This window comes from Leuciscus leuciscus, assembly GCF_965113295.1.
Source record: "Leuciscus leuciscus genome assembly, chromosome: 15".
Classification (NCBI taxonomy): domain Eukaryota; kingdom Metazoa; phylum Chordata; class Actinopteri; order Cypriniformes; family Leuciscidae; genus Leuciscus; species Leuciscus leuciscus.
This window is the reverse complement of record NC_138739.1, coordinates 20363195-20389927: the sequence shown is the minus strand read 5'-3', so window position 1 is coordinate 20389927 and position 26733 is coordinate 20363195. Positions and strand designations below refer to the sequence as shown.

At 39.1% G+C, this 26733-nt stretch overlaps 2 protein-coding genes and 1 long non-coding RNA gene across 3 annotated transcripts in view; 1 reads left to right on the top strand and 2 right to left on the bottom strand.

Annotated features, from left to right (window-relative positions):
• LOC309475587 (uncharacterized protein) overlaps window positions 1–14369 on the bottom strand; it is a 454091-nt gene extending 439722 nt beyond the window's left edge. Inside the window, exons 1-4 of the mRNA XM_082138405.1 lie at window positions 14108–14369; window positions 13639–13703; window positions 11024–11152; window positions 4879–4980 (exon numbers count right to left, since the gene is read on the bottom strand). Of these exons, the coding sequence (XP_081994531.1) occupies window positions 4879–4980; window positions 11024–11082 (161 nt within the window). The 5' untranslated portion in view covers window positions 11083–11152; window positions 13639–13703; window positions 14108–14369. The remainder of the gene's footprint in view (window positions 1–4878; window positions 4981–11023; window positions 11153–13638; window positions 13704–14107) is intronic.
• LOC309475585 (uncharacterized protein) overlaps window positions 1–26733 on the bottom strand; it is a 518877-nt gene that overhangs the window by 143016 nt on the left and 349128 nt on the right. The gene's annotated exons all lie outside the window — the stretch shown is intronic.
• The window catches only part of LOC309475704, a 164250-nt gene that overhangs the window by 14259 nt on the left and 123258 nt on the right, over window positions 1–26733 (top strand). The window lies entirely within an intron of this gene.

Genomic DNA, 26733 nt, shown 5'->3' with positions numbered 1-26733 from the left:
TAGTGTTTTTACTCTCAGTGTGTTCTGTGTGACAGTGTGTGTTATCTCAGTGAGGGTTGTGCATAGTGTTTGGCTGCACTGAGCCTGTTTTGAGCCATGTGTTAAGAGTTGTGTTGCTTGGAATGAGTTTTGCAGGTGATGTGAACTGTTTAGCTCAGGTGACTGTTGGTAGTGCAGACTGTAGTTAGAGTTTTGCACGTGACTCCAGTTGTGCCCACTGTCGTTTAGCAATCGAAAAAAAAAACTGTAAATTAAGTTGTCACTTCTGAAACTTTACAATTTGTTTGGGCCTTCCATCCAAACAACACATTCTTATTCATATATTTTGTAAAGAATATCTAAAGCAAATCACACCTTTCATTTTTTCGAGTTATTTATTTTTGTCTGTTGACACACCACTTACCTCAGTATCTCCAATTTACACTTTATATTCTTCAGTCCAGAGCAGAGCTTCTTCACTCCAGAATCCTGCAGATTATTATTGTTCATGTTCAGCTCTTTCAGATTGTTATCTGATCCAAGAACTGTAGCCAGAGCTGAACAGCTTTTGTCTGTTAAGTCACAATTATTTAACCTACAAGAAAAAATTAATCACATCACAGAATTGGATGGAGCATATACAATACATTCTCTGTATAGAAATATTAAATATGTTACATTATTTTTACATTAACAGTAAATATACAGGATGAGCTACACTGACATTATGGTTTAACTAGTACTTTCTTTATCTTAGTATTTTTGACAAATTTGATAGATAAAACAAACATAAATAGAGTACTTCATCCTTTGCTAACTGAAGTTCATGTTTTGCTGAAAATATGCGTTATATGATTAAGAATCACTATAGAGCAATGTAGATACATGAGATTTATCTGACTTACAGAGCTCTTTTGGAGGTTTTGATGACTGCAGATAGTCTAATGAGACACTCATCTGATTTCTTGAATTTCTGAAGCTCAAACTCCTCCATCTCCTCCTCTGATGTCAACAACACAAAGGCCAAAGCAGACCACTGGGCAGGTGAAAGATCAGCAGATGAGAGACTTCCTTTGCTAAGGTGGGTCTGTATCTCTTTCACCAGAGTTTGGTCGTTCAGTTCATTCAGACAGTAGAACAGATTGATGGATCTTTCTGGAGACAGATTATCTTCAAATTTCTGCTTGATGTACTGCACTATTTCTTTTTTGCTCTGGTCATTGTCTTCTTGCTGTGTCAACAGTCCTCGTAAGAGTCGCCGATTGGACTGGAGAGACAGACCGAGGAGGAAGCGAAGGAAAAGGTCCAGGTGTCCATTGTCACTCTCGAGCGCCTTGTCCACTGCAGTCTTGAGCAAATCAATCATGGCTTCATTTTTGTTTTCCTGTTCTGTAGCCTCTTGATCAAATGCACTTTTCTTGTTGATGTCTTGAAACAGATGTGCATAAAGGCCTGCAATAAACTCTTGAATGCTCAAGTGAACAAAGCAGTACATGGTACCAAGAATGATCCCTCTTTCCTCCTTAAAGATCTGGGTACACATGCCTGAATACACTGATGCTTTATAGACATCAATACCACAGTCTTCCAGGTCTGTGTCATAGAAGATCAGGTTGTTTCTTTCCAGCTGATGAAATGCCAGTTTCCCCAATGAAAGGATGGCGTCTTTATCCCAGGAAACATCTGGTGTGTATTCTCCATCATACTTTCGTCTGCTCTGCTGGATCTGAAAGCGGAGGAAGTGTGTGTACATTTGTGTCAGAGTCTTGGGAGTATCTTCAGTATTTGATTCCTGCAGTGTTTTAGAGGCTTCATCAGACTGATTGTTTTTCACATTATTTATTTTCTCCTCCAAAATGTTCTGGAGAACAGTGGCTGAAATCCAGCAGAAGACTGGGATGTGGCACATGATAAAGAGACTCTTTGATTGTTTAACATGATCAATGATTTCATTGGCCAAATCATCATCTGTGAATCTTCTTTTGAAGTATTCTTCCTTTTGTGCGTCATTGAATCCTCGTATCTCTGTCACGCGGTCGATACAGTCAGGAGGAATCTTACTGGCAGCTGCTGGTCTGGTGGTGATCCAGATGAGAGCAGAAGGAAACAGATTTCCCTTGATGAGGTTTGTCAGAAGAACATCCAGAGAGACTGGTGATGATACATCACGACACATCTCATTGTCCTTAAAGTTTAGAGGAAGACGACATTCATCCAATCCATCAAGGATGAACAGGACTTTGAATTGATTCCTTCTTGTAAGGTTCAGTCCTTTTGTCTCTGGGAAAAATTGAGTTATAAGACCCATTAAACTTTGTTTTTCTTTCTCCTTTAAGTTCATTGTAACGGGGTTCAGACAGATGTTATGGGAAGAAGGAGGCGGGAACCGGCAAACATTCAACATTTTAATAAATAAATAAACAAATACAAAAATGAAAGTAAAAGCCAGCAGCCCCTCACGGACGACTGCTGGCAACACAAAACAGAAACACATCCAATAAAATTCAGGCCTGTCCTCTCTCGCTCTTCACTGTCGTCGCTCCTCCTTTATGCTTCCGCTCCTCCGTGAGAGATGCGAGACCGGTGCGTCGCGCACGTGTCGCTCATTATCAATCGCGCCACCGGCCTCGCGCCGTCCTCCCACGGCCCTCGACCTCGTCGTGCTCGCCACATACCCCCATCACCCCTCGCAGGCCGGGGGGCACCCACGCGACTGCGCCTACTCCCCCCCCCCTCCCCGGGGGGACCGATAACGGCGGCTGCTGTACCTGGGCTGGGGGTATGGATAGACGAGGTACGAGAGAAAGGAAACGGAAGCACGAGGAGCGACAGAGACGAGAGAGGGGAGAGAGGAAAAAAATAAATTAAAAAAAATTCTTGATCCGGTTCCCGGACACACTGCCGCTCGGTCCTCAACCGGCTGAGAGTCACTCGCGGTGCCATGCGATGGTACTGGACATTCGTTGGGGAACGGCTCGACGCTCTTCCGCCTCCTGGCGGCCGGCGGTGACTCCTCCTGTCGAGGGCAGCCGGCAGCGAGTTTCCCGTTCCCTGCTCCGCCCCCATCATGGCCGACGGCAACAGGCTCCGGCCCACGGCGAACGGGAGCGACTCCTCCGCTCCCTCTTGGACGGCAGCCACCCCTCCTCGATCCAGGAGCACGGTGTCGAGCTCTCCGTCCCACCAGATCTTCCATCGCTCCAGCACCATCGCCTCGGGCAGCAATCGGCGGCCGTCGCTCCCTCGTGCTGCCCGACCTCCTCAGCACCGCGATCCCCCCCAGCAGCGAGGGCTCTCCGACAGCGTGTCACTCCTTCTTCCCGGGTTTCGGCACCAATGTAACGGGGTTCAGACAGATGTTATGGGAAGAAGGAGGCGGGAACCGGCAAACATTCAACATTTTAATAAATAAATAAACAAATACAAAAATGAAAGTAAAAGCCAGCAGCCCCTCACGGACGACTGCTGGCAACACAAAACAGAAACACATCCAATAAAATTCAGGCCTGTCCTCTCTCGCTCTTCACTGTCGTCGCTCCTCCTTTATGCTTCCGCTCCTCCGTGAGAGATGCGAGACCGGTGCGTCGCGCACGTGTCGCTCATTATCAATCGCGCCACCGGCCTCGCGCCGTCCTCCCACGGCCCTCGACCTCGTCGTGCTCGCCACATTCATCTCTCTGAATGGAAGAGGAAATATGAAGCTGATATCTTGATTTTCTTTTCCTTCAGCCCAATCCAGAACAAACTTTTGCACAGAGACGGATTTCCCGATGCCAGCAACTCCTTTTGTCAGTACAGTTCTGATCTCCTTGTCTTGTTCAGGTGCTTCAAACAAATTTATGCATTGAACTGGTATCTCTTGTGGTTCATGATGCCTGGAAGCAACTTCAATTTGTCTGACCTCATGTTCAGTATTGACCTGTTCACTACAACCCTGAGTAATATAGAGATCTGTGTAGATGTTATTCAGAAGTGTGGAGTCACCGTGCTTTGCAATTCCTTCAAACACACATTGATACTTCTTCTTTAGGCCACATTTTAGCTGATGAATGAAGTTCAGCTCATCTAAACACAGGAACAAATACAGATAGTTATAGTTTTAATTTTCTCTCCTACATTTATAAGTGTTAATCTGACAGATGGTCATGAGTCTCTTACCTTCTAGAGTATCAGCAGCTTCATCTTGCTTCATCTCTCTCAGGTAGTGTAGTGTGAGATCAAGAGCTGCTTCTTTAATACTGCATCTGTTCTCATTAAACTCCTTCACTAAGCATCCTATGTCATCTTTTTGTAATATTTTCTTAAACTTTTCCAGCTCATTTTTCAAATAAGTGATTATTTTGCTCTCAAGATCCTAAAAACAAAGCGAAAAAAAAATAAAAAATAATAATAATCAAATCGTACATCTACAAAAAATAAAAATAAAAAAACTGTTAAAATACAAACATTTTAATAAGACGTCATTATTAATAAATACAAATTTTCATTCCTATTTTATGAGTTCTTAAAATGAAGAGTAAATGGTCAAAAACAATTAGAAATGTCATGATAAATAATCTGTTTGTTATAATTATTATATATTTATGAAAATGTATGAAAGTTGTATTACCTGGAAGATCCACAGAAGATTTTCTGTGAAATTCTTGTGTTTCCTTTGAGTCTGTAAATCTGAATCTAATGTTTCATATTGAAGCCTGTTAGCGAATAAAATAAATCAAAATACTGCATTTCCAGGAAAAATATTACCAAAATCTCCAGTAAATATTTTAGCAAAGACAAAAAATACTCTGGTAAATATTTTAACTGTACACCTGATAATTATTAATGATAATTATTGTAACACAGAACTTTTAACTTCTAACACAGTCTGTGACCAAAACTAAGAAACAAATGAAATACCTTTTGGTTGGTGATGGTGTTTCCTCACTGAAGTTTGGTGGGACACCATCTTTTGAACGGTCACTCTTCACAGACACAGAGCTGGACACATGTGAGCCTGATCTTACACCAATGACACAAAGAGAGAAGAGAAACTTTACTACAGATGTTCATCTGTGTTTGATAACGGCACAAACTCTCTCTAGTCCTTCACAGACGGAATACCGATGAGGCATTTGCACAATCATTACTGTACACTTAGTATTTAAAATGAATTTTAAAAATCAATGTACCCAGGACTTCCGGGTAGCCCTATGGTCGAGATGCACGTGTAGTCGAGAGCTCCGTCTCAGGTCCTATTTTTTTTTTGCTTTAATCCGACCGATTTTACTGCTTAATTCAAAGATAATGGCTTCTGAAAACAAGAAGACAAGTGCGGGCACACAAATGAATCTAAAATCATACACTACCAGGCTTAAAAATAATCAAACTCCGGCCAAAGACCCATCGGAAGACCAAACAGACCCGGCTGTGTTATTGGCGTTAAAACAGCAAGAGACGTCGATGCGTGATATGATGAAGCAAGTGGTAAAGGAAACTGTTCAGGAAGTTTTGTCAGGTGAATTTAAGCAGATGAAAGAGATGTTCGAGACGTCTATTTCAGCCATTGAACAGCTTTCAAAAGATGTGAAAGCGCAGGCCGAAGTCTCTGACACCTTAAAGATGCAGCAAAACGCCATGGATGTCTCGCTCCGCGCTGTGAAGAAGAATATAGCTGAACACGGTGGAGAAATTAGTCAATTACGAGAAAGAATTGTAAGCCAAGAGGACAGAGCCAGACGTCTCAACTTACGGCTCGTGAATCTACCAGAAGGGGCTGAAGGTTCTGACCCAATTGGGTTTCTCCAAGAAAACCTCAGCAAATGGTTTCCTGCACTAACAGGTCCCAAAGTTGAAATTCAGAGGGCACATCGGATCTATGGACCCCGCTCCGGTGGACGTCCGCGCACGCTGATCTTTTGCTTGCTGAGGTACGGCGACCGAGTGAAAATTCTTCGAGAGGCCAGGGCCCTGAAATCTCCTCCATCCCATGCCAGGTCGAATCTGTACTTTTCGCGGATTACAGCCCCGAGACGACTTCCCGACGGAAGGCCTTTGACGCGATCAAGAAACAGCTCTACGCAAAAGGCTATCATCCTTTCTTGGTTTATCCTGCCGTCTTGAAGGTTAGAGAGGATGGCGGAGAAGTTCACGAGTTTCACTCGCCGTCGGACGCCGAAAACTTTCTAGCCGGTAAGCAGAATGCCGATCATGAAGACCCGGAATGCAGTAACAACTTTGACGCACTTGCTAATACGGAGAGTGGTCATGCACTGTAAAAAATCTGAATCATAGACTTTGGTGGACTTCGAGAATCAACACTCGAACATTTGTGGATTGTTCATTAACATAAGCAGTTTGATGTAGCGATCTGAGCTAGAGGGGCTTGGGACGGTTGCGTCACTGTCAAGGAGCTACGCGGAGTATTTCTCTTTTTTTTCGTGTGAGTTTAACCAAAGACAGAGATAGGCAAGTTATGCCGCCTCAGTTGTTAACGGTTAAAAGTTCTCCCGGTTGGGAGTTTAGGTGGTTGTCAGAGTGGATCTTTTGTTTCTTGAATTTGAAGGTGTTTTTCATTTTATTTTATTTTTTGTGGTCTCACTACATGCAGTGTCACGTTAAAGCGCAAATGTATCCGTTCATTTCTCCACTACAAGAACTGGTAGAGTGGTGCAGGATTTAGTATTGATATCATGGAATGTCCGAGGTCTGAACTCGAAAGTAAAACGGGCTAAATGTTTACATTATCTTAAGCAGAATAAGGTAACCATAGCATTAATACAAGAAACACACTTAAGACAGAAGGATGTGCATCGCTTTCAAAACAGACACTACAGATCTGTCGCATATTCCTCTGCTAACAATAAAACAAAAGGAGTACTAATTTTATTTAGTAGGAAGTTCAAAGCCCATGTCGAATATATTGGATCTGATAATGTGGGTAGAATGGCTTATGTATGTGTTGTCATTAATAATAATACGTTTTGTATAACATGTATTTATGCTCCAAATGATCGTAATTCTAACTTCTTATCACTTTTGACAAAAACACTATTATTTAATAATTGGAGGTGATTTCAATCAAGTGTGTAATCCTGCCCTTGATAAATCTTCAGGTCCGGCGGTAGATATAGCGCACCCTCCTGGTGAATTGAATATATTCATGGAAGAGCTCAATGTAATTGATGCGTGGCGCTCTAGGAACTTATCCATTAAGGATTATTCCTTTTACTCATCCCGCCACAAAACATATTCTCGAATTGATTATATTTTTGTTTCACCTCAACTTGATGGATGCATTGTGTCCACACAGATATTGCCTATTCTTATATCTGACCATGGTGCGATACTGTATACACTTCTCATAGGGGATAGAGTGAATTCCAAGACTAGGCGTTGGAGATTTAACAATGCTCTCCTGAAAAACAGTGACTTCATTTTACAGCTTAACTCTAATCTTGCTGACTTTATTCTTCGCAATAAGGATTCTGCTTCTAATCCACAATCCCTATGGGAAGTAACTAAATGTTTTCTACGGGGGAATGCTATTTCCTTCTCATCGCGTCTCCATTCGGCTAGGAAAAAGACTTTATCTGATTTACAAACTCAGATCTCTCTAATAGAAAATAGGCAAAAATCTGCATATTGTGAATCGAGAGAGAAACAGCTGACAGCACTGAAAAAAGAATATAACACTGCTACGCAACATATTGCAGAATTTATAATTCATAGAACTAGAGTCAACTACTATTATTATAACGAGCGGTCAAGCAGACTTTTGGCTTTAAAAATGAAGGAAGGGTAGTCTTTGTCGTTTATCAGTAATATTCAAACACCCCAGGGGCTGATCACTCACAACCAGCAAGAAATAAATTGTACATTTAAGGAATTTTATTCCACATTATACACCTCAGAAGCGAATCCAAATGAATGCGCGATGAGGGAATTTTTAGCCGACCTAAACCTTCCCTCCTTATCTCCGGAGGAAGCTATGGCTCTAGGCGCTCCTATCACACTAGAGGAGTTGACAAGAGCTTTAAAATCTCTGAAACTGGGCAAGTCCCCGGGTTTAGATGGGCTTCCTCCTGAACTTTTTCAGGAGGTATGGGATCAGGTGGGGCCACTGGTCCTGGCTTCAATAAATTATGCCATTGAACATGGGAGGTTTCATAGAGACCAAAATACATCTTTAATTACTCTACTTTTAAAAAAAGACAAACCACCGTTTTCCCCCAAAAGCTACCGGCCTATTTCTTTAATATCTTCAGAATTAAAACTTTTTGCAAAAGTACTTGTAAATCGAATTGACCCACTAATTGGTAAACTGATACATGAGGACCAGACTGGTTTTATCAAAGGTAGACAGGCTTCTGATAATGTCAGACGACTTTTTCACATTCTTAATATCCTTGAAACATCTAACAATCCAGCAGCACTTTTCAGCCTAGATGCTGAAAAAGCCTTTGACAGACTTGAATGGAGGTATTTATGGGCAGTTCTTAATGTATTTGGCTTTGATTGTAATTTTATACGAATGATAGAAACACTATACAGCTGCTCTCAGGCAGTGGTTAAACAGGGCAGGTTATCTCCAACTCTTTTCCTCTTAATAGAGGGTCTCGTCAAGGCTGTCCACTTTCGCCAGTCTTATTTGCCCTTTCCGTGGAACCTTTAGCACAGGCCATAAGACAAAACCCCTTGATTTCACCAATAATTATTAAAGATACAAGTCATAAAATCTCATTATATGCTGATGACATTATCCTTTATTTTTCTGATATTACTAATTCGCTTCCTCAGATCATGAACCTTTTTTCTAGCTTTAGTTCCTTTTCAGGATATAAAATAAATTGGGAGAAGTCCCTATTAGTTCCTTTAAATGATGCAGCGAAGAAGACCCCCCTCCCTGACAGCTTACCTCTCGAGTGGCACACCTCAAAATGTACTTACCTTGGTCTATGTATTCCTCCCTGTTTTTCAAATGTCAGCTTTGAGAATTATGTTACAATTAAGAGTAAAATACAGGCGGATTTACAAAGATGGTCTTCCCTGAAATTGACATTACAAGGGAGGATTGCGTTAGTAAAGATGAATGTTCTTGGGCGTTTAAATTTTTTGTTCTCCATGTTGCCATTTTCTCCCCCTAAAGATTATTTCACAGACCTCCAGAGGATGACTTCTAAATTCATTTGGAATAACAAAAAACCCCGCATCAAATTCGATACCCTAAAACGTCCTAAGTCTTTGGGTGGCCTATCATTACCGGACTTTAAGTTGTACTATTGGTCTTTTCAGTTAAAGTCTTTAAATTCTTGGTTAGATGTACAACCTTCCCTGGTTCCTCAGTGGAAATTAATTGAAGAATCATTGGTTGCTCCTCATAGATTGCAGGATGTGCTATTTTCAGGAATCAAACTTAAAAAAGCTTCTAAAGAATTTGGCCCAATTATAGCTAATTCAATTTCTACATGGCGTCTGGTGGAAAAATATGTTAATCATTCATCAAAATTTTGCATACAGTCTCCTATTTGGAACAATTACTGCCTATTACGAAACATGAAACCATATACTTGTTCGCTGTGGTCAGATAGAGGTATTAATACATTAGATAATATTTATGATCAGACAGGGTTAAGGACATTCCGGGATCTGCAGTCTTGTTTTAATCTACCTGGATTCTCATGGTTCTTGTATTTACAGCTAAGATCTTCACTTAAAGCTTATGGAGTTCCTTGGGACAGACCTTTGACATCTCACCCCATGGCTCATTGGTTTGAATCCATGAAGGGGAAAACAGCCAAGGTCTCTATTATTTATGGTAGCCTTGTCTTGGAGAAATGTGGAACTCTTGGTATCACCCGAATTTGGGACAGAGAGCTTTTGGCACAGGATCACAGTTTTGATTGGGAGACAATATGGCAAAATGTCTCAGTCTCGTCTAAAAACCCTGCCCACCAGCTGATAAACTACAATGTAATCCACAGAATATATTATACACCTCTGAAGCGTTTTAGAATGAAACTTATTCCCTCCCCTGTGTGTGATAAATGTAGCACTGGGGCAGTCGGCAGCTTTCTCCATCTATTCTGGGAATGTCCTCCGATCTTCAGCTTCTGGGTTAAAATCTCTTCTGTTCTGTCACAACTTTTGGAACTGACAATTGATCCTGAGCCATGTCTTTTCCTTCTTAACGATGTCTCTTCTGTTGCCCTTACGTTAAATCAAAAACGGACTCTCTTCTCTGGGTTAACTGCTGCCAAGAAAACCATAATTAGTTCTTGGTTTCCCCCTAATTCACTATCAAAACAGCAGTGGTTGTCCTATTATATAGATATTGTTCGTTTGGAGCGATCCACTGCCTTAATTAATAGGGCAAAGATTAAAACTATTGAGTACTGGAGCCGAACTCATGACAGCTTAATGTCTATTCTTTAAACTTAAGTGTTCTAAAGGGATAGGGGAGTATACCTAGATGTGGATCAGGGCTAATGGGACGGCATGTTCTCCCTTTTCCCCTTCCTTTTTTTTATTTTTTATTATAGAGGCCTTAATTATCTTTATTTCAATGGACACTTTCTACCTGTAAATCATTTATCTCTGACTATGTATATAGTTCAATTTTGTATATTTTTTTATTTTTAATTTTATTTATTATTATTATTATTTTATTAGTTCTTCTGTATAGGTATATGTTTCTCTTCTGTACATTTGTTTTGTATTTGTTATCAGTTATGTCCTTCGCGCTGAAGTAATTTTGTGAAAATCTGTCAGTGCTAATACTGATAGCCTTGTTCGTAAGAAACAATAAAGTATTGGTAAAAAAAAAAAAATCAATGTACCCATAACAATACTTTAGTACTGCAATATAACATTACTGCTGAAGGAGAGACTGTACATTGATTTTCCCTTTCAGATTTTAGATGTTTATCATCTACTGGCCACAAAATATGTTTTTTATTAGGAAGTTCTGCAAAGCATTTGCAAATATAAAACAATGCTTTGTTCTTCACAGGAAGAATCTAAAACTTCAGTAGTTTAAAATGATTGAGTGAAAACAGATTCTTACCTCAGTTTCTCTGAGAGACTCATCTTAGAGAGAGAGTCCTTTCCTCGCTCCTCTGTCATATTGCAGCTAAACTGCCATTGAAAACAGATCAGCACTGGTTTGTGGAAACTATCAGTCGTTCAGTTTGACCTGGAGATGACAATATATGTTCCTGAGATTAAAAACATGGCAGTCATTTAAGAAAATAATGAAGAATGTTAAGTTAGGAACAACAACAAACACTATAACATAAAGTGAGTCATGGCTCTAAATGTATTAGTGAATAGACATTTACACTGTGTTAAAATCATTGAGTGGGAAAAATGAACCCAGTTTGTTACATTCTCTATTGCAGTTTAGTCTAATTTTACAATCATATTTAATGTTTTATTAATTGTTGATTCTTTTGTCATTTGATCATTATTTCAAGTTCACAATTTTAATCATGTTCAAATGCTCCTCAATATGTGTATCATTCATTCAGTGGTTTTTGATTTAATATTGAAAGTAGAAAAATTGAAAATGTCTAATTTTTCATTTTTTTTTTTCTAAAAAAAAAGAAAAGAAAAAAAAGAATTCAACTTGATTTTTCATTCAGGCATGGAAAAATGCAATACCAAACAGGACCACTTGGAGATGCCAACAGACCACTGCCTTAACCTTACAGCATACAGATACAGATCCATTAAGAATTATTAAACACAGCAAAATACAAATTAAATATAAAACATTTTGAATATGGCGACCTGAAGGCGGCTCAAGATCATCAGTGAACAGTTCCTCTGTCAGAGTCAGTGTTTGTGTCTGTGCTTGAAGTGACGTCTGATGTCCACATAAACACCACTGACCCTCGCAAACTCCTAAAAACACTCACCAGACATCCCACCATACTGAAATGTACTCTTGGAAAAGCTATCAGAGCACTGAGAGTGCACATATGTAACTGGTCCTACTCAACCTTGTGCGAAAGGAATTCGAACTGGAGTCTCCGGGATGGGAACTGGGCGCACTAACAAGGCTCATTAAAGACCACTATGAGGTTTACACACACAGCCTACATTAGACAAACACGGCTTGTTTCACATTAATAATAATGGACTGGCACTTGCCTGTATGCCATTGCAATCATTTTTACCTTGATTACAATTGTCATCCATCAAAACTTGGTGAGATACTTGTTTGCTTTAATCAACCCATACAGACTATAGTCCTGACTTCAGCAGTGGCTCGTTTAGAGCGATAGAGAACATTGCTCATTTCAGACAAGATTTAAAGACGCTGATTGGCTACATTTTATGTCATTATCTTTAAGTGTTCACAGCAATTGGCTAAACTTCTACATAAACCCGCCTTCTGTGGGCGATTTCTCTGTCGCCCCAAAGCTGAACTTAATATCATCAATTTATATCATTTATAATAATATTAATTATGGTATTATTATTATTGTTTTGTGTTTCTGGCCCTAGCGCCCTCTATTGACCAGCTGCCACTGAGAGTTGGTCAGATAAACCAATCAGGCCAAAGAGGTGGACTAATGGGCAATGTCTGGGTGAAGATTCAAGATTCATTCATATTTCTGAAATAAACACCTGTAATAGCCTAGCCTATTTCTCTGACACTTTAGCCATAAGTGAATTTATGTCTACACAGAAGAAAGCCCTGTCTAGCTTTGCCCCAGTACGGTTCATTAGGCTGGTTGTTTGTTGAGAAAAAGATGGACTGTATAGGCCTAGTCGCAATAACCACATTAAGAATCCGTACAGCTATTCTGCTGCGCAGAACTGAGGAACAACTGATGATGGCACGGTTTGATCTTCACTGACTAATCAGAGGAAAGGGGCGTTTCGTTCCCGCTCACAATATTAAAATGCCTTAAGTACTCAAGTAAGTACTTAAAGGCTGAGTACTCAGTACTTAAGTGTTGCAGTCAATAAAATGACACTTTGTTGACTCTATGAATGTCTCCAGATTTTTTGTTGTTGTTGTTGGAAGAACCCTTACAGTGGGTATTTGGATGACACAAAACTCTTTATTCATTGTTCTACCCCTGAACAAAAAATAAAATAAAAGCTGAATTCATGTTTTTCATTTTTTGAATGAAAGAAGAAAAAAAAAAGGCATTTTCTCCTTTTTTTACTTACGGTATTAAATAAAATAAAAAACGCTGAATGAATGATATACGGATTCAATCCTAAAATAACTGATTGAGTAAAAGTAATCTGATTTAAAATTGTCATACAGAATAGCTATATACTTAACTGCAATGTGAGCTTAAATATTTAATTTTAATAACACATTTTTGTTAAGTCATTAGACAAAAAAAAAAAAAATTATGTTACACTATCTACTGTCTAAATGTATATGTCTGGTTTAAAAATATTTTCGATTTTACATAACAAAAACAGCATACTGAAAAACATATTGAATCATGTTAACGAATAAAATAAATCAAAATAGCCTACTGCATTTCCAGGGAAAATATTATCTCCAGTAAATTTTTTTTTTGGCAAAGACAAAAGAAAAGCGCTCGTAAATATTTGAACTATATAGTTTTATGATAATAATTCATTGATACACTTTCTAACACTGTGACCAAAAAACAACAAAAAAACAAAACAAAAAAACACATGAAATACCTTTGGTAAGTTTGGTTGGCCATCATCTTTTGATGAGTCACTCTTCACTGACAAATGTATGCCCCCTTTTAAAGATAAAGAGTGTGTTCAATAAAGACATGGTCTTAAATATTTAATTTTTATAACAAATTCTTATTACGTTCTTTGACAAAAAAAAAAAAAAAAAAAAAAACGCCCACAGGAAACAAATAGCCTACATGAAAGAATGTTCACATTATCTGCCAGTCTAACGGTACATATCTGGTTTAAAAATATGTTTGATTTCGCATAACAAAAACAACAGCATAAACTGGAAGTGAAAATGTAGAAAAACCTACAGAAACATATATATTTTTTCAATAACTTGTCAGTAAATTTCACTTTCATGTTCATGAACATATAGGCCTATAAATCTGTAACTTCACATAAAGTATGAAATCCATATTTTATTCCCCCAATTAACTGTAATCGAGAAAGTATCAAAACTTACTTGCAGTCTTGTCCACTAAAAAGTGAATTTATAAGTATAAAACACTAATTTGTGGCCTGTCACCGCACGTCACCAACACATTCTCCAAATCTCTCGCAGGTGGAGTTTAAATGGTTCTTGCAGGTGGAGTGATGTCCGGTTCGTGAACGAATCGTTCTTTTGAACCGGTTCTTTTCAGTTAACCGGTCGAACCAGTACACCAAATCGGACTGAATCGTTGAACATTTCGCGTCTTGAGTAAGCGCTGATCCCCAAGTTACTAAAGTTACTCACTTTCGAACATGCCTGACTGTCCGACTCGAAATAAACCAATATTCCGGAGTATATTTTACTCCAGTAAATCCAACAGTTCACTGAACTGAGACATGTTGTGCTGAGAGAACTGATAAGCACGAGCAGCTACTGAGCATGCGTGTAGGCTAACGTACAGGTACAGCGGTTCTCGAATGAAGAAAAACGCTTTTTCTTTCAGACACGTTCGACATCTAGGCTACTGAGAACCTATGGGCTATGCGTGTATTTTTTTTTTTTTTTTCAGAGGGACTATTAAATGTTATTATTTAACTGAAGTTATTATTACAAATTTCTTTATTTGAATGTATTTTTATCTACCGGGTTGATACAATTGACGTCATTACGTGAGGACGTAAAATAACTGGTTCGCGGAAAAGACCCGGACAATTATGAAACGAACACAATAAATGAATCAAATCCAATAAGCTCTAGGTATCGTGTTTTCCCTAGTTACTTTCGTTTCCGTCTTCTTCTGGGGTTTTACTGGTGGGTTTTGAACCAGCTGAACATGTGTTTACCACCACCTGCTGGAGCGTTAATATTCTAACATAGTTTTTTTTTAAAGTTTTTTTATGCTTTATTTGAACAATCAGTTTACAATATGAAATAACAGAATCAGAACACAACAATAATTATTAAGAATGACAAAAATATAAAAGTAGTGAAAGAAAACACTTCAACAACATCATCGCACAAAGCAAAAAACAGGTAGACAGTGATGTAAATAAAATATAAAAACAAAAACAAGACAAAAAAAAGAAAGACAGAGGGCATTACTTAAATGAAAATATATCTAAACATTTATTACGGTAAAAAGTTTGTAGGTCTTGCAAATTGCACATGTTCTGAGTGCTTTTGGGTTAAGGGAGGAAGAAATTGTAATCAAATGTTTATCGGTACCACTTTACTTGAAGGGGTGTACATAAGACTGACATGACACCTTCATAATCATGACATGACACATGTCATGAATATGAAGGAGGTTTTATGCATCTTTATGACTGTCATTAAGTATCATTCGCTCAATTATGACATTTTTTATGCAAATATGACATTGTTTGAGATGTCTTTGTTATGACAACGTGAAATAAACCAATACATCAAAAAACCTGTCAGTGTCTTTGTCATGACAACTTGACATTACCAAGACAACATAAATTGTCTTGTCCTCAACTGCAGTGGTACAAACTGAATTTGTCATTAAAATGTCACTCTAATGACAAATTCAATTTGTACCACTGTAGTTGAGGTCAAGAAAAGTATACATGACACTGTTATAAAATAATTTGACAGAGTATTAACACTTAATGATATTTTAATGACAAATTCAATTTGTACCACTGTAGCCAATGTCAAAACCAATCACATGACAGTTTAATGTAATGTTAACCCATAAAGCTAAGTGGTTTCTTAAGTTTGATAATTAATCTGCTATGTCATGTTTATGACATATTTATGACAATTTATGTTGTCTTGGTAATGTCAAGTTGTCATTACCAAGACACTGACAGGTTATGATGTATTGGTTTATGTCAAGTTGTCATAACAAAGACATCTCAAACAATGTCATATTTGCACTAAAAATGTCATAATTGAGCGAATGACACTTAATGACAGTTGTCATAAAGTCAAGTCAAGTCAAGTTTATTTGTATAGCGCTTTTCACAATACAGATTGTATCAAAGCAGCTTCACAGTATTAAATTTAAATAATACAACAAAGTTTGTTTCAAGAGGAATTTATTGATTGATAAAATTAAATTAAATATCCCCAAAATATCCCCAAAATATCCCCAACTGAGCAAGCCAAAGGCAACAGTGGCAAGGAACCGAAAAACTCCATCAAGTGACCTAATGGTGTCCTAAAACTCCATCAGGTGACCTAATGGAGAAAAAAAAACCTTGGGAGAACCCAGGCTCAGTCGGGGGCCAGTTCTCCTCTGGCATTTATGAGCTAGAGGCCGGATTGTAGTTTGAACTGTAGGATTATATGAATGCCTGGCTGAAGAGATGCGACTTTAATCTAGTTTTAAACTGGGAGAGCGAGTCTGAGCAACGAACAGTATCAGGAAGACTATTCCAGAGTTTTGGAGCCAAATGTGAAAATGCTCTCCCTCCTTTGGTGGTTCTGGATATCCTAGGTATGACCAAAAGCCTTGAATTTAGTGATCTTAAAGAGCGCGATGGATTATAGGGCGATAGAAGATCCGTTAAATAGACTGGAGCTAAGCCGTTTAGGGCTTTATAAGTCAGTAGCAATACCTTGTAATTAATACGGAACTTTATAGGTAACCAATGCAGTGATGATAAAATCGGTGTTATATGATCATATTTTCTTGATCTCGTAAGAACTCTAGCGGCGGCATTTTGGACTAACTGTAGCTTGTTTATTGAGGATGCAGGACAACCAGATAATAAGGCATTACAGTAATCCAGTCTCGAGGTCATGAATGCATGAACTAACTTTTCTGCATCAGAAACTGATAGCATATTACGTAGCTTAGCAATGTTTCTAAGGTGGAAAAAGGCTGTTTTTGTAACATATGAAATATGATTTTCAAAAGACAGGTTGCAATCGAGTATAACACCCAGGTCTTTTACTGTAGAGGATAAAGTAACAGGACATCCTATGATGTTAAAGTTGTATTGTGCGAGGTTTTGTGGGCGGTTTTTTGAACCGATAAGTATTACCTCTGTCTTGTCTGGATTTAATAAAAGAAAATTACACGTCATCCAATCTTTTATATCTTTAACACACTCTGTCAATTTGGAAAATTTAGCGTTTTCATCCGGCCTTGATGAAATATATATTTGAGTGTCATCAGCATAACAATGGAAACTAATTCCATGTTTCCTTATAATATTTCCAAGTGGCATCATATATATTGAAAATAACAGAGGGCCTAATACAGATCCCTGCGGCACTCCATAGTTTACTGGAGTTATGATCGATTTTTCTCCATTTAAATAGACAAAATGGTAGCGGTCAGATAGGTATGATTTGAACCAGCTTAGTGCTTGTCCTTGAACACCAGTATAATTTTGTAGTCGATCTAAGAGTATTGTGTGATCTATAGTATCGAACGCAGCACTAAGATCAAGTAAAACTAGTATTGAGATACAGCCTTGGTCAGAAGCTAAGAGTAAATCATTTGTGATTTTAACGAGCGCAGTTTCAGTGCTATGATGCGGTCTGAATCCAGACTGAAACTTTTCATAGATATCATTTTGTTGCAAGAAAGAGCCCAGTTGAGCGGACACCACTTTTTCTAATATTTTAGACATAAATGGAAGATTTGAAATGGGTCTATAATTTGCTAGATTATTATGATCTAATTGTGGTTTCTTAATGAGAGGTTTTATAACTGCCAGTTTAAATGTTCTTGGAACATGACCTAGAGATAAAGACGAGTTAATAATATTGAGGAGAGGCTCTTCCACTACAGGTAACACTTCTTTCAGTAGTTTAGTTGGTATAGGATCTAATAAACATGTTGTTGTTTTAGATGAAGTGATAAGTTTATTTAACTCTTTTTGTTCTATAGTTGTAAAGCACTGTAATTGTTCTTGCGGGGTGATAATTGAAGCTGAATTATAAGGCGCGATTGAAGATTGAACGTTTACAATTGTGGTTCTGATGCTTTCTATTTTCTCAGTGAAGAAGTTCATGAAATCATTACTACTGAACTGTAACGGGATATTTTGTTCAGGTGACGTCTGTTTATTTGTTAGTCTAGCCACGGTATTAAATAAAAACCTTGGATTGTTTTGGTTGTTTTCTATTAGTTTGCGGAGGTGCTCAGCCCTGGCCGCTTTTAGGGCCTTTTTATAACGTGACATACTGTCTTTCCACGCGATTCTAAAGACCTCTAAATTAGTTTGTTTCCATTTACGCTCTAAAATACGGGTTTCTCTCTTTAAAACATGCGTAGTATTGTTATACCATGGTGCTTTATTTTTCTCTCTGACCTTTTTTAATTTAATAGGTGCAACCACATCCAATGTTCTAGAGAGAATGGTGCTCATAGTGCTAGTTAGTTCTTCTAGTTCATCTGTTTGTTTGGGTTCAGGAAGCAGCTGAGACAGATTAGATAAGCAATTTGAGAAATTATCTATGGTGGATGGAAGGATTGTTCTGCCTGGTTGATAACGCGACGCCGCATGACATATTACAGCAGTACGTAATATGCAAGTTACCATGTAGTGATCAGTGACTTCATCACTTTGTGGAATGATATCTATATCGGTTGGATCGGTTCCATGTGATATAATTAAATCGAGTGTATGATTAAGACGATGTGTTGGTCCGGTGACGTTTTACTTGACCCCAAATGAATTTAATAAATCTGTAAACGCAGCTCCTAACGCATCATTTGGATTATCTACGTGTATGTTAAAATCTCCAACAATTAATGCTTTATCGACATTGACTAATAGGTCTGAGAGAAAATCTGCAAACTCTTTTAGGAAATCAGCGTAAGGCCCTGGCGGTCTATATACGGTAGCCAAGGCTAGAGATAATAGGGATGTTTTTCTAACATCTAAGAGCGTAACATTTAGTACAAGTACTTCAAATGAAATAAACTTATAACCCGTTTTCTGAGTAACATTTAGAATATCTCTATAAATGGTTGCAACACCTCCGCCACGACCAATCAGACGGGGCTCATGCTTATAACAGTATCCAGGAGGAGTAGACTCATTAATACTATAAGAAATTATGGTCTGTTCCAAACCACTTCAACTCCAATATATATATATCAAAATGTTCCTTCACTTAAAAGAGCTTAATTATCATATAGAGACGATTACATCCAATCTCAGTAATATGAAAATAGTATCACAGAGGCACAGGTGTCACCTATAGCTTGGGAGTGACTGAGGGCAATCGAGAACCATCTTGATTAAAGGGACTTCAAACAATCTTATCACTTTAACCTTTGGCTGTTCTTATTTGAAAGAATAACAGAGAACCTTCTGTGGGACACTAGGGACCATGGGGTGTCTCAACTTCATTAACATACAGACCACAGCTGTTGCAAGAAGAGCAACTTCATTTACATTAAGACCAGGATAAAAGGTTTAGGATGGGGTATGTTCGGGGTTCATTCTGATGCCGGTGAACCCAAGGTGCTTCGTGTACCTTGCCACTGCTATGCTGTAATAAACTTCATTTTTGAGATCTTCGACGTCCACTTCATTTTTTCTTACATTGGCGAGCCAGACCCAGGAATCGACGGATTTCCAACAAAAAAGGGAAAAGGTAAGAAAAAGCTGTTTTCTTTCATTTATGCTGTTTTTGTCAAGGAATTCCTCGGTTTAAAAAAATCTAGAAAAGAAAAATTAAGGACAGAAGAGATCGAATTTGGTTTATTCAGTATTAGCAGGAGAATTTTAAGCCTATTCCGTACATTTTTGTTAAAGATTCTAACGTAACTGAATAAGCCCGAAGCAGTGTGGTAGCAGACTTGTATTGGAATTGTTGTTTCTAAAGTAATTGAAACAAAGTGCTTAAGTGTAAAGTTTCTAAAGTAACTGAAATTTGGAGTTGGTCTCTTATAATTCTGTTAAGATTCTAAAGTAATTGAATAAACCCGAAGTGGTGGCAGAGTTATAATAGATTGGTTGTTTCTAAAGTAACTGAAACAAATGTATATGTTTCTAACATACTTGAAACCGATTGTGAAGTTGTAATAATTCTGAGGAAATTCTAAAGTAATTGAATAGACCCGACGCAGTGTGGTCACAGAATTATTTCACAACTATTGTGTGTTATAGCATAGGCTAGACTAGTGAGTCTGATGTGCTGTGAGTTTGTGAAGTTTAAAACAAAGAACCCGAAGCAGTGTGGCTTTGCCCGACGTACTGTGGCATTGTTTTAAAATTCATAAATATAGTTTGAACCCGAAGTACTGATAAGCAAGCTGTTTTAAGAAAATAACATAAAAACCCGACGTAGTGTGGTTGTGTCCGACGTACTGTGACAGTGTTAATTTTTTTTTTATATTGTTTAAGCCTGACGTACTATGGCCAAGTTGTTTTAAGAATATAACATAAAACCAGACATAGTGTGGTTTTGTCCGACGTACTGTGACAGTGTTGCATTTCTTAACTGTTTTGCGTAACGAAATTTAAGGACCAATGGATTGTGACTGTGGTTAAGTTTAGAAGCCTCAGGTAATGTGGCTATTTTGATCATTTGTGTCCGAAGTACTGGAGCTGTGAATAATTAGACTAACAGATATCTTAAAGGAACTAGATAACGTGTAGTCATTTAAATCAGACTTTGTGAATAACTATTAGATCACGAGATATTTTAAAGCTTGATAAGACTTTTGAAAATGGAAGAAATTATTGTTAAATACATCGCTAAACACGGTTCTCAGGGAATGTTTGATGGAATAGAGAATATTGTTGATAAACCGTACAAGTGGGCTATCTCTAAGTTTGAAAATGATCCCAAAATGCCTAAGAACAAAAATGGGAAAATTGCTAATGCGCTTCAAGCACTTTTTGCTTCATACAAAGTAACTAGGAGGAGAGTAGATGAGTTAGAGGCTGAAAATGAGCGACTCAGTGTTGGGGTAATTTCTACAAAAAATTACCTGGCTAGTGAAACGATATGGAAAGAAGAAAAGATCAAGATGCAGAATGAGATTTCACTTCTTAGAACTAACAATAGTATGCTTAAATCATCTGTGGAAACATTGTCTAAAAATTTGGAGGAGGTGAAGGCGACTTGTCAGTTTATGATAAAGAATGGCTCAACAGAGAAAAACCCTGGTAAGACATTGTTAGGTGTCACGTTGTGTAACCCAGTTCCAGAGATGCCAGATTTGCAGGAAGACAGTGCTGAGGGTTTGGAAAAAGATTATCAGTCATTCAGTAGCCAATACTCTGACTGTAGAGTTAGATTTCCGATGGCACCAGTTCATTCTACTACGACTACGCCTGCTAGAGAAGGATGGGAGGAACCAATGACCACTACCATAGTCCGAGGATTTAATCCAACTGAACTAGATGCTGTGATCAAGAATATTGGGAAATTTGATCCTGCCAAACAAGATCCATTAGATTTTCTAAAAAACTTGGAGGAATATACTGAAGTTTACAATTTTACTGATGGTGATGCGTGCGTTTTGTTAAGAATGTGCTTGCCTGAGACTTTGTCTGGAGCCTTAACTAAGAAAGTAAAGGACAGAAATGCTAATAAGTCAGAGAGGAAAAAGGCACTGCTTGAAGTCTTAGGTGTGATGTCAGTTAATTGGGATAAAATATCTGAAATGCACATGAGGAAAGGGGAGCATCCAGCAGCATTTTCAGAACGATTATTGGAGATGTTTAAAACTTTCAGTGGCAATCCGGACATTACTAAGAATGATGTCACTTTCAAGTCTGCCTTGATTAACAAATGTGACAAACTCACCCGGTCTGCTGTGACAATGCATGTGACACCACTATCTGAATATAATGACATTATTGCTAAAATGACACAGTTTTACAACAATAATGTTCATGCAAATAGTCAAATGAAAGCAGCCAAATCTAGACATCCAGTTGCTGCCTTTGGCGAGAGAGAATGTTCTATTACATTGCCTAATGGTTTCCATCATAGACCAAGGAGATTTGCAAGAATAAATTCAGAAGGTGTTATTCTTTGCTATGCATGTGGAAAAGCTGGTCACATTGCTAGACATTGTCAAGACAGTGAGAGACCTCTTCAAAACTTTGTCTGTCATGCATGTGGAAAGGATGGTCACATTGCAAGGCATTGTTTGGAGAAAAGAAAGGAAGATCAGGAAGTTGTTTGTTTTGCTTGTGGAAAGGATGGTCACATTGCAAGGCACTGTTTAGAGATAAGAAAGGAAGATAAGGAGGTTGTTTGTTTTGATTGTGGAATGATGGGGCACAAGGCAAGACAGTGTCAATTTTCACACAAAAGAAAGATGGACTATCGTTGTTTGCTTAAGAAAATAGGCAATTTAGAAACCCAGTTGGCACTGTTGAAAGGAAATAAAGAAGTCATTCACACCTTGTCAAATATATCACTGCACCAGCAACATGACTGTAGCTCAGTCACAAGCAAAAGCTGATGCAAATTAGAATAAGTTTTTGATAGTAACACATTGTAGAGAAAGGTTTACTATCAAAAGGGGGGGTGATTATTTATGATTATTTGATTGTTTGATGTGATTCTTTATGATTTTTTGATTTGTAAAGTGAAATTTTATGACATTAATAATGTTTGATGTTTATTTGATTAAACCTTTGACTTTAATGTTTTGAATGTGAAAAGATGATTGTGGGGAAAAGGGGGGGCAACTTCTTTTTGATTATCATTTCAGATATAAGCATAAAGATGTTTGCCTGAAAGGAGTAACCTCATGTAGAAACATGACATGGTCGTTTGAAGGACGAGAAGGAAGTACTGTAGAACCAGTGGAGCCAGGGGATTTTCTCATGAAAAATTACAGAATACAGAGATTTCCAGACCTGCAAGATCATGAACTGCAGGCCTAAAATACCTAAAAACCCTGAAACCCACCATGGGATGGATGGAACTGATGAAGAGGCACAGACTCGAACAACACCAGTGACTGCTTCTTCTAGAAGGACTTATGGTCCAAGTGGAAAAGAATTGACAATGAAAAGAGAAAGAAAAGGAGATTTCAGAAACAAACCATTTCTGAGACTATGGACAACAGTCTTTCCACAGAGGGAAAACAAGTGGATAAAGGATGTCCACACGGAGAAAATGGACACAAACACACACGTGCACAGTACACACACGCACATTTTATTGTCTATTGATTGTTGATAGTTTGAGTTATCAAAACTAAACAATATGCTAATATCACTGAGGCAAAGGAAAGATTGAGACATTGTGAGAGCCCAACAAGGCCTTGAAGAAAGAAAACAAATGCTTGATGGACACTTTGAGATATGCCCTATTCTGGTTCAATTTGGAATGTCACATTTAAAATGGCTGTATGTATCTTTCTTATTATTTGCCAATGCATAATGTTATTTGTTCCATGTTGAGACGTAAGATTGAAGATAATTCTATGATCAATATTGAATGTTCTAATTGGATATGATGGTTTTTGATTACCTCTTAAAAAAAAAAAAAAAAAGAAAAAAAAAAAAAGATTTTCTTTCTTAAACACAAAATATGATAATTCTGCTCAAGTGAAGTAGAGCCATAACTCAGTGTGCAGGAGGTGTTTGACCCTATGACGGGTAAGATTCTCTGATGGCCATAGATGGGAACGACCTAAGACACGGGCTACACCGCCACTGGGGCACCTGCCCACCAGGTTTCGGGAGGTGTTATCTGAAAAGGGAGTGGTTGTGATGCTACTTTGGGCCAAGAGCATCAAATGGGGGTCTATAAGAAATTATGGTCTGTTCCAAACCACTTCAACTCCAATATATATATATCAAAATGTTCCTTCACTTAAAAGAGCTTAATTATCATATAGAGACGATTACATCCAATCTCAGTAATATGAAAATAGTATCACAGAGGCACAGGTGTCACCTATAGCTTGGGAGTGACTGAGGGCAATCGAGAACCATCTTGATTAAAGGGACTTCAAACAATCTTATCACTTTAACCTTTGGCTGTTCTTATTTGAAAGAATAACAGAGAACCTTCTGTGGGACACTAGGGACCATGGGGTGTCTCAACTTCATTAACATACAGACCACAGCTGTTGCAAGAAGAGCAACTTCATTTACATTAAGACCAGGATAAAAGGTTTAGGATGGGGTATGTTCGGGGTTCATTCTGATGCCGGTGAACCCAAGGTGCTTCGTGTACCTTGCCACTGCTATGCTGTAATAAACTTCATTTTTGAGATCTTCGACGTCCACTTCATTTTTTCTTACAATACCGAAATAATCATTTGGTTTAAGCCAGGTTTCAGTAAGGCAAAGTACATCGAAGCTATTATCTGTGACTATTTCATTTACAATAACTGCCTTAGGTGTGAGTGATCTAATGTTTAGAAGACCTAGCTTTAGAAATAGTTTTTGTTTACTAATAGCAACATTTTCTGTTTTAATAACAATTAGATTTTTCCTAGATCCTGCATTAGATTTATTATTTGATCTCACTAAACAAGGAATAGACACGGTTTCTATGCAATGTTCTACACTAGTATTTATATCAGTTGAATTGGTGCAGCAGAGACTATGATTTGGACTTTTGGTTACTAGTCAAAGGGTATTTAACATTTTGGAGATGTTATCTGACAGAAGAGCCGCTCCGAATCTGTTTGGGTGTAAGCCATCAGCACGGAAAAGCCTAGGACGCTCCCAAAACAGATTCCAATTATTTACAAAGAGCAGTTTCTGCTCATTGCACCATGACATTAACCATTCATTTAGCGCAAATAATCTGCTGAACTTTTCATGCCCTAGTCGGTACGTGGGAAGCGGTCCTGACACAATGATCGTTGTTTCAGGCGATGTGCTGCGTACCGTATCGAATAGATTCCTGAAGTCTTTCTTCAGAATCTCCGTCTGGCGCAGCCTGATGTCGTTCACTCCCGCGTGCAGGACCACAGTTCCGACGCGCTCGTCACCGTTCAGGATCTCGGGAACGCGAGCAGCGATTTCAGAAACACGAGCACCAGGAAAGCAGTGACTTTGCACCTTACTTTTACCTAACGTAGCGTGTACGTGCCGAACGATGGAAACGATGGAATCGCAGATGATCACAGCATCGTGTTCTGTTTCGCGTAGAGGGGAGAAGCGGTTTTGTGTGGATAACTCGAAAACCGGGAGGGTCGGAGAAAGTCTTGGTCTAAACCTGACTCGCGTCTTCCGCTGCGGAACCACCCAGGCTTCGTGGTGGCGTGTTGGAGCCGGAGTGAACGAGACCATGGCTGATTGCGACCGATGCTGAGGAACGCACGGAGTAGACGCGGTCGGAGTCAGCGGGTTAGTAACGTTAAACACTGATTTGTGTGCATCGGCACGTGATGTTTCAAGAGCCAAACACCGGTCTCTCAGCTCGGCCTGTCTCAATAAAAGGTTGTGGATCTGTTTCTCAACAGCTTCCAGCTCAGACTGCAGTGCGCGCAGCTCAAATGTGTCCTCACCTGCACCAAACGGTAGACTACTTACATCTGATATATTCGCCATTTTAACAGATGGACAGTGAGTTAGCAACGAAGCTACCAGTGATGCTATCAATATTAATACTAATTTATATTATAAGTTTGTTTGTTTGTAAGTGAGTGTGGAGAAGACGCGTTCAGCCGTGATCCACGGACGTAACCTTTAAGAGTATGCAGCGTTGGATCACTAATAGGCTTGAGACGCGTCTGCTCAACAGTCCGCGTTGTAACTATGAGGGGTTCCCTTTCAAGGCGGTCACTTCGACATTACGTCACTGACGTATATGGGAACTCCCTTCCTTCTCCGTTTTCACTGAAATCTTATAGGCTAACGCCAGCTGGAGACAGCTGGCCAATTGACGCGAAACATGCAAATGCTGACTGGACCGCGGGCAGTATAAATAGCATGGGCGCGACAATTACGTCAGAATCTCTTTCTTCACGCTAGAAGTCTTATCTGAAGTCATCGTGGAAGTTGCAATAGAGGTTACTCACCATGTTTCCTCCCCGCATCCGATGGCTGCTACATGCCAGATATGTGCGGGTCCTATTGACTCGATCTACCCTAACAAGGATCAACCGAGGCCGCACTCGTGGACGACAGGCAATGTGCCGGACAGTGCGCGCCCTCAGGGGAATAAACCCGGGCATCAGTGGGGATGAGGCCCACTGCCGCCAGCAGGCCGCTGGTGGGCCCTCTCCTGCCCAAAGACGAATTAGCACTGCCCGTCGCCACTCCGGTCCTTTTCGCGTGCTCGCTAGAAGGACTCGACGCGATAGGCTCTGTGGAGGATACTTAGCCCGGTATCTCAGCCAGGCTACTTCAAGAAAGACTCCGTCTTCCACGACGTCCTATGGATAGTCATGCGTAAGACGCGCGTCTAGAAGGATGAGGCAAAGGCCATGGCTCCGTGTCTAAAAGGCGCAAAGTGCGGATGCTATGAGTCTCTTGACGCCCCAATCTGACAAAAGTGCACAACCGCAATTCGGTGAGTGTTTACCCCTTCTAGTCAGTCTTGACTACGGGGTTGCGCAGTCGTTACCGCTTATGCTGTTGACGCTGGGCCTACGTAACATTACATATTGATGTGCTTACAGCTTATGTTGTCAGGCTGCCCTGTATCCTTCAGTGCAACTGGCCATTCTGATTTAACTACGTATTCACAGTTGTTGTCGCTACGCCACTGACGCTGTGTTTATGTACACA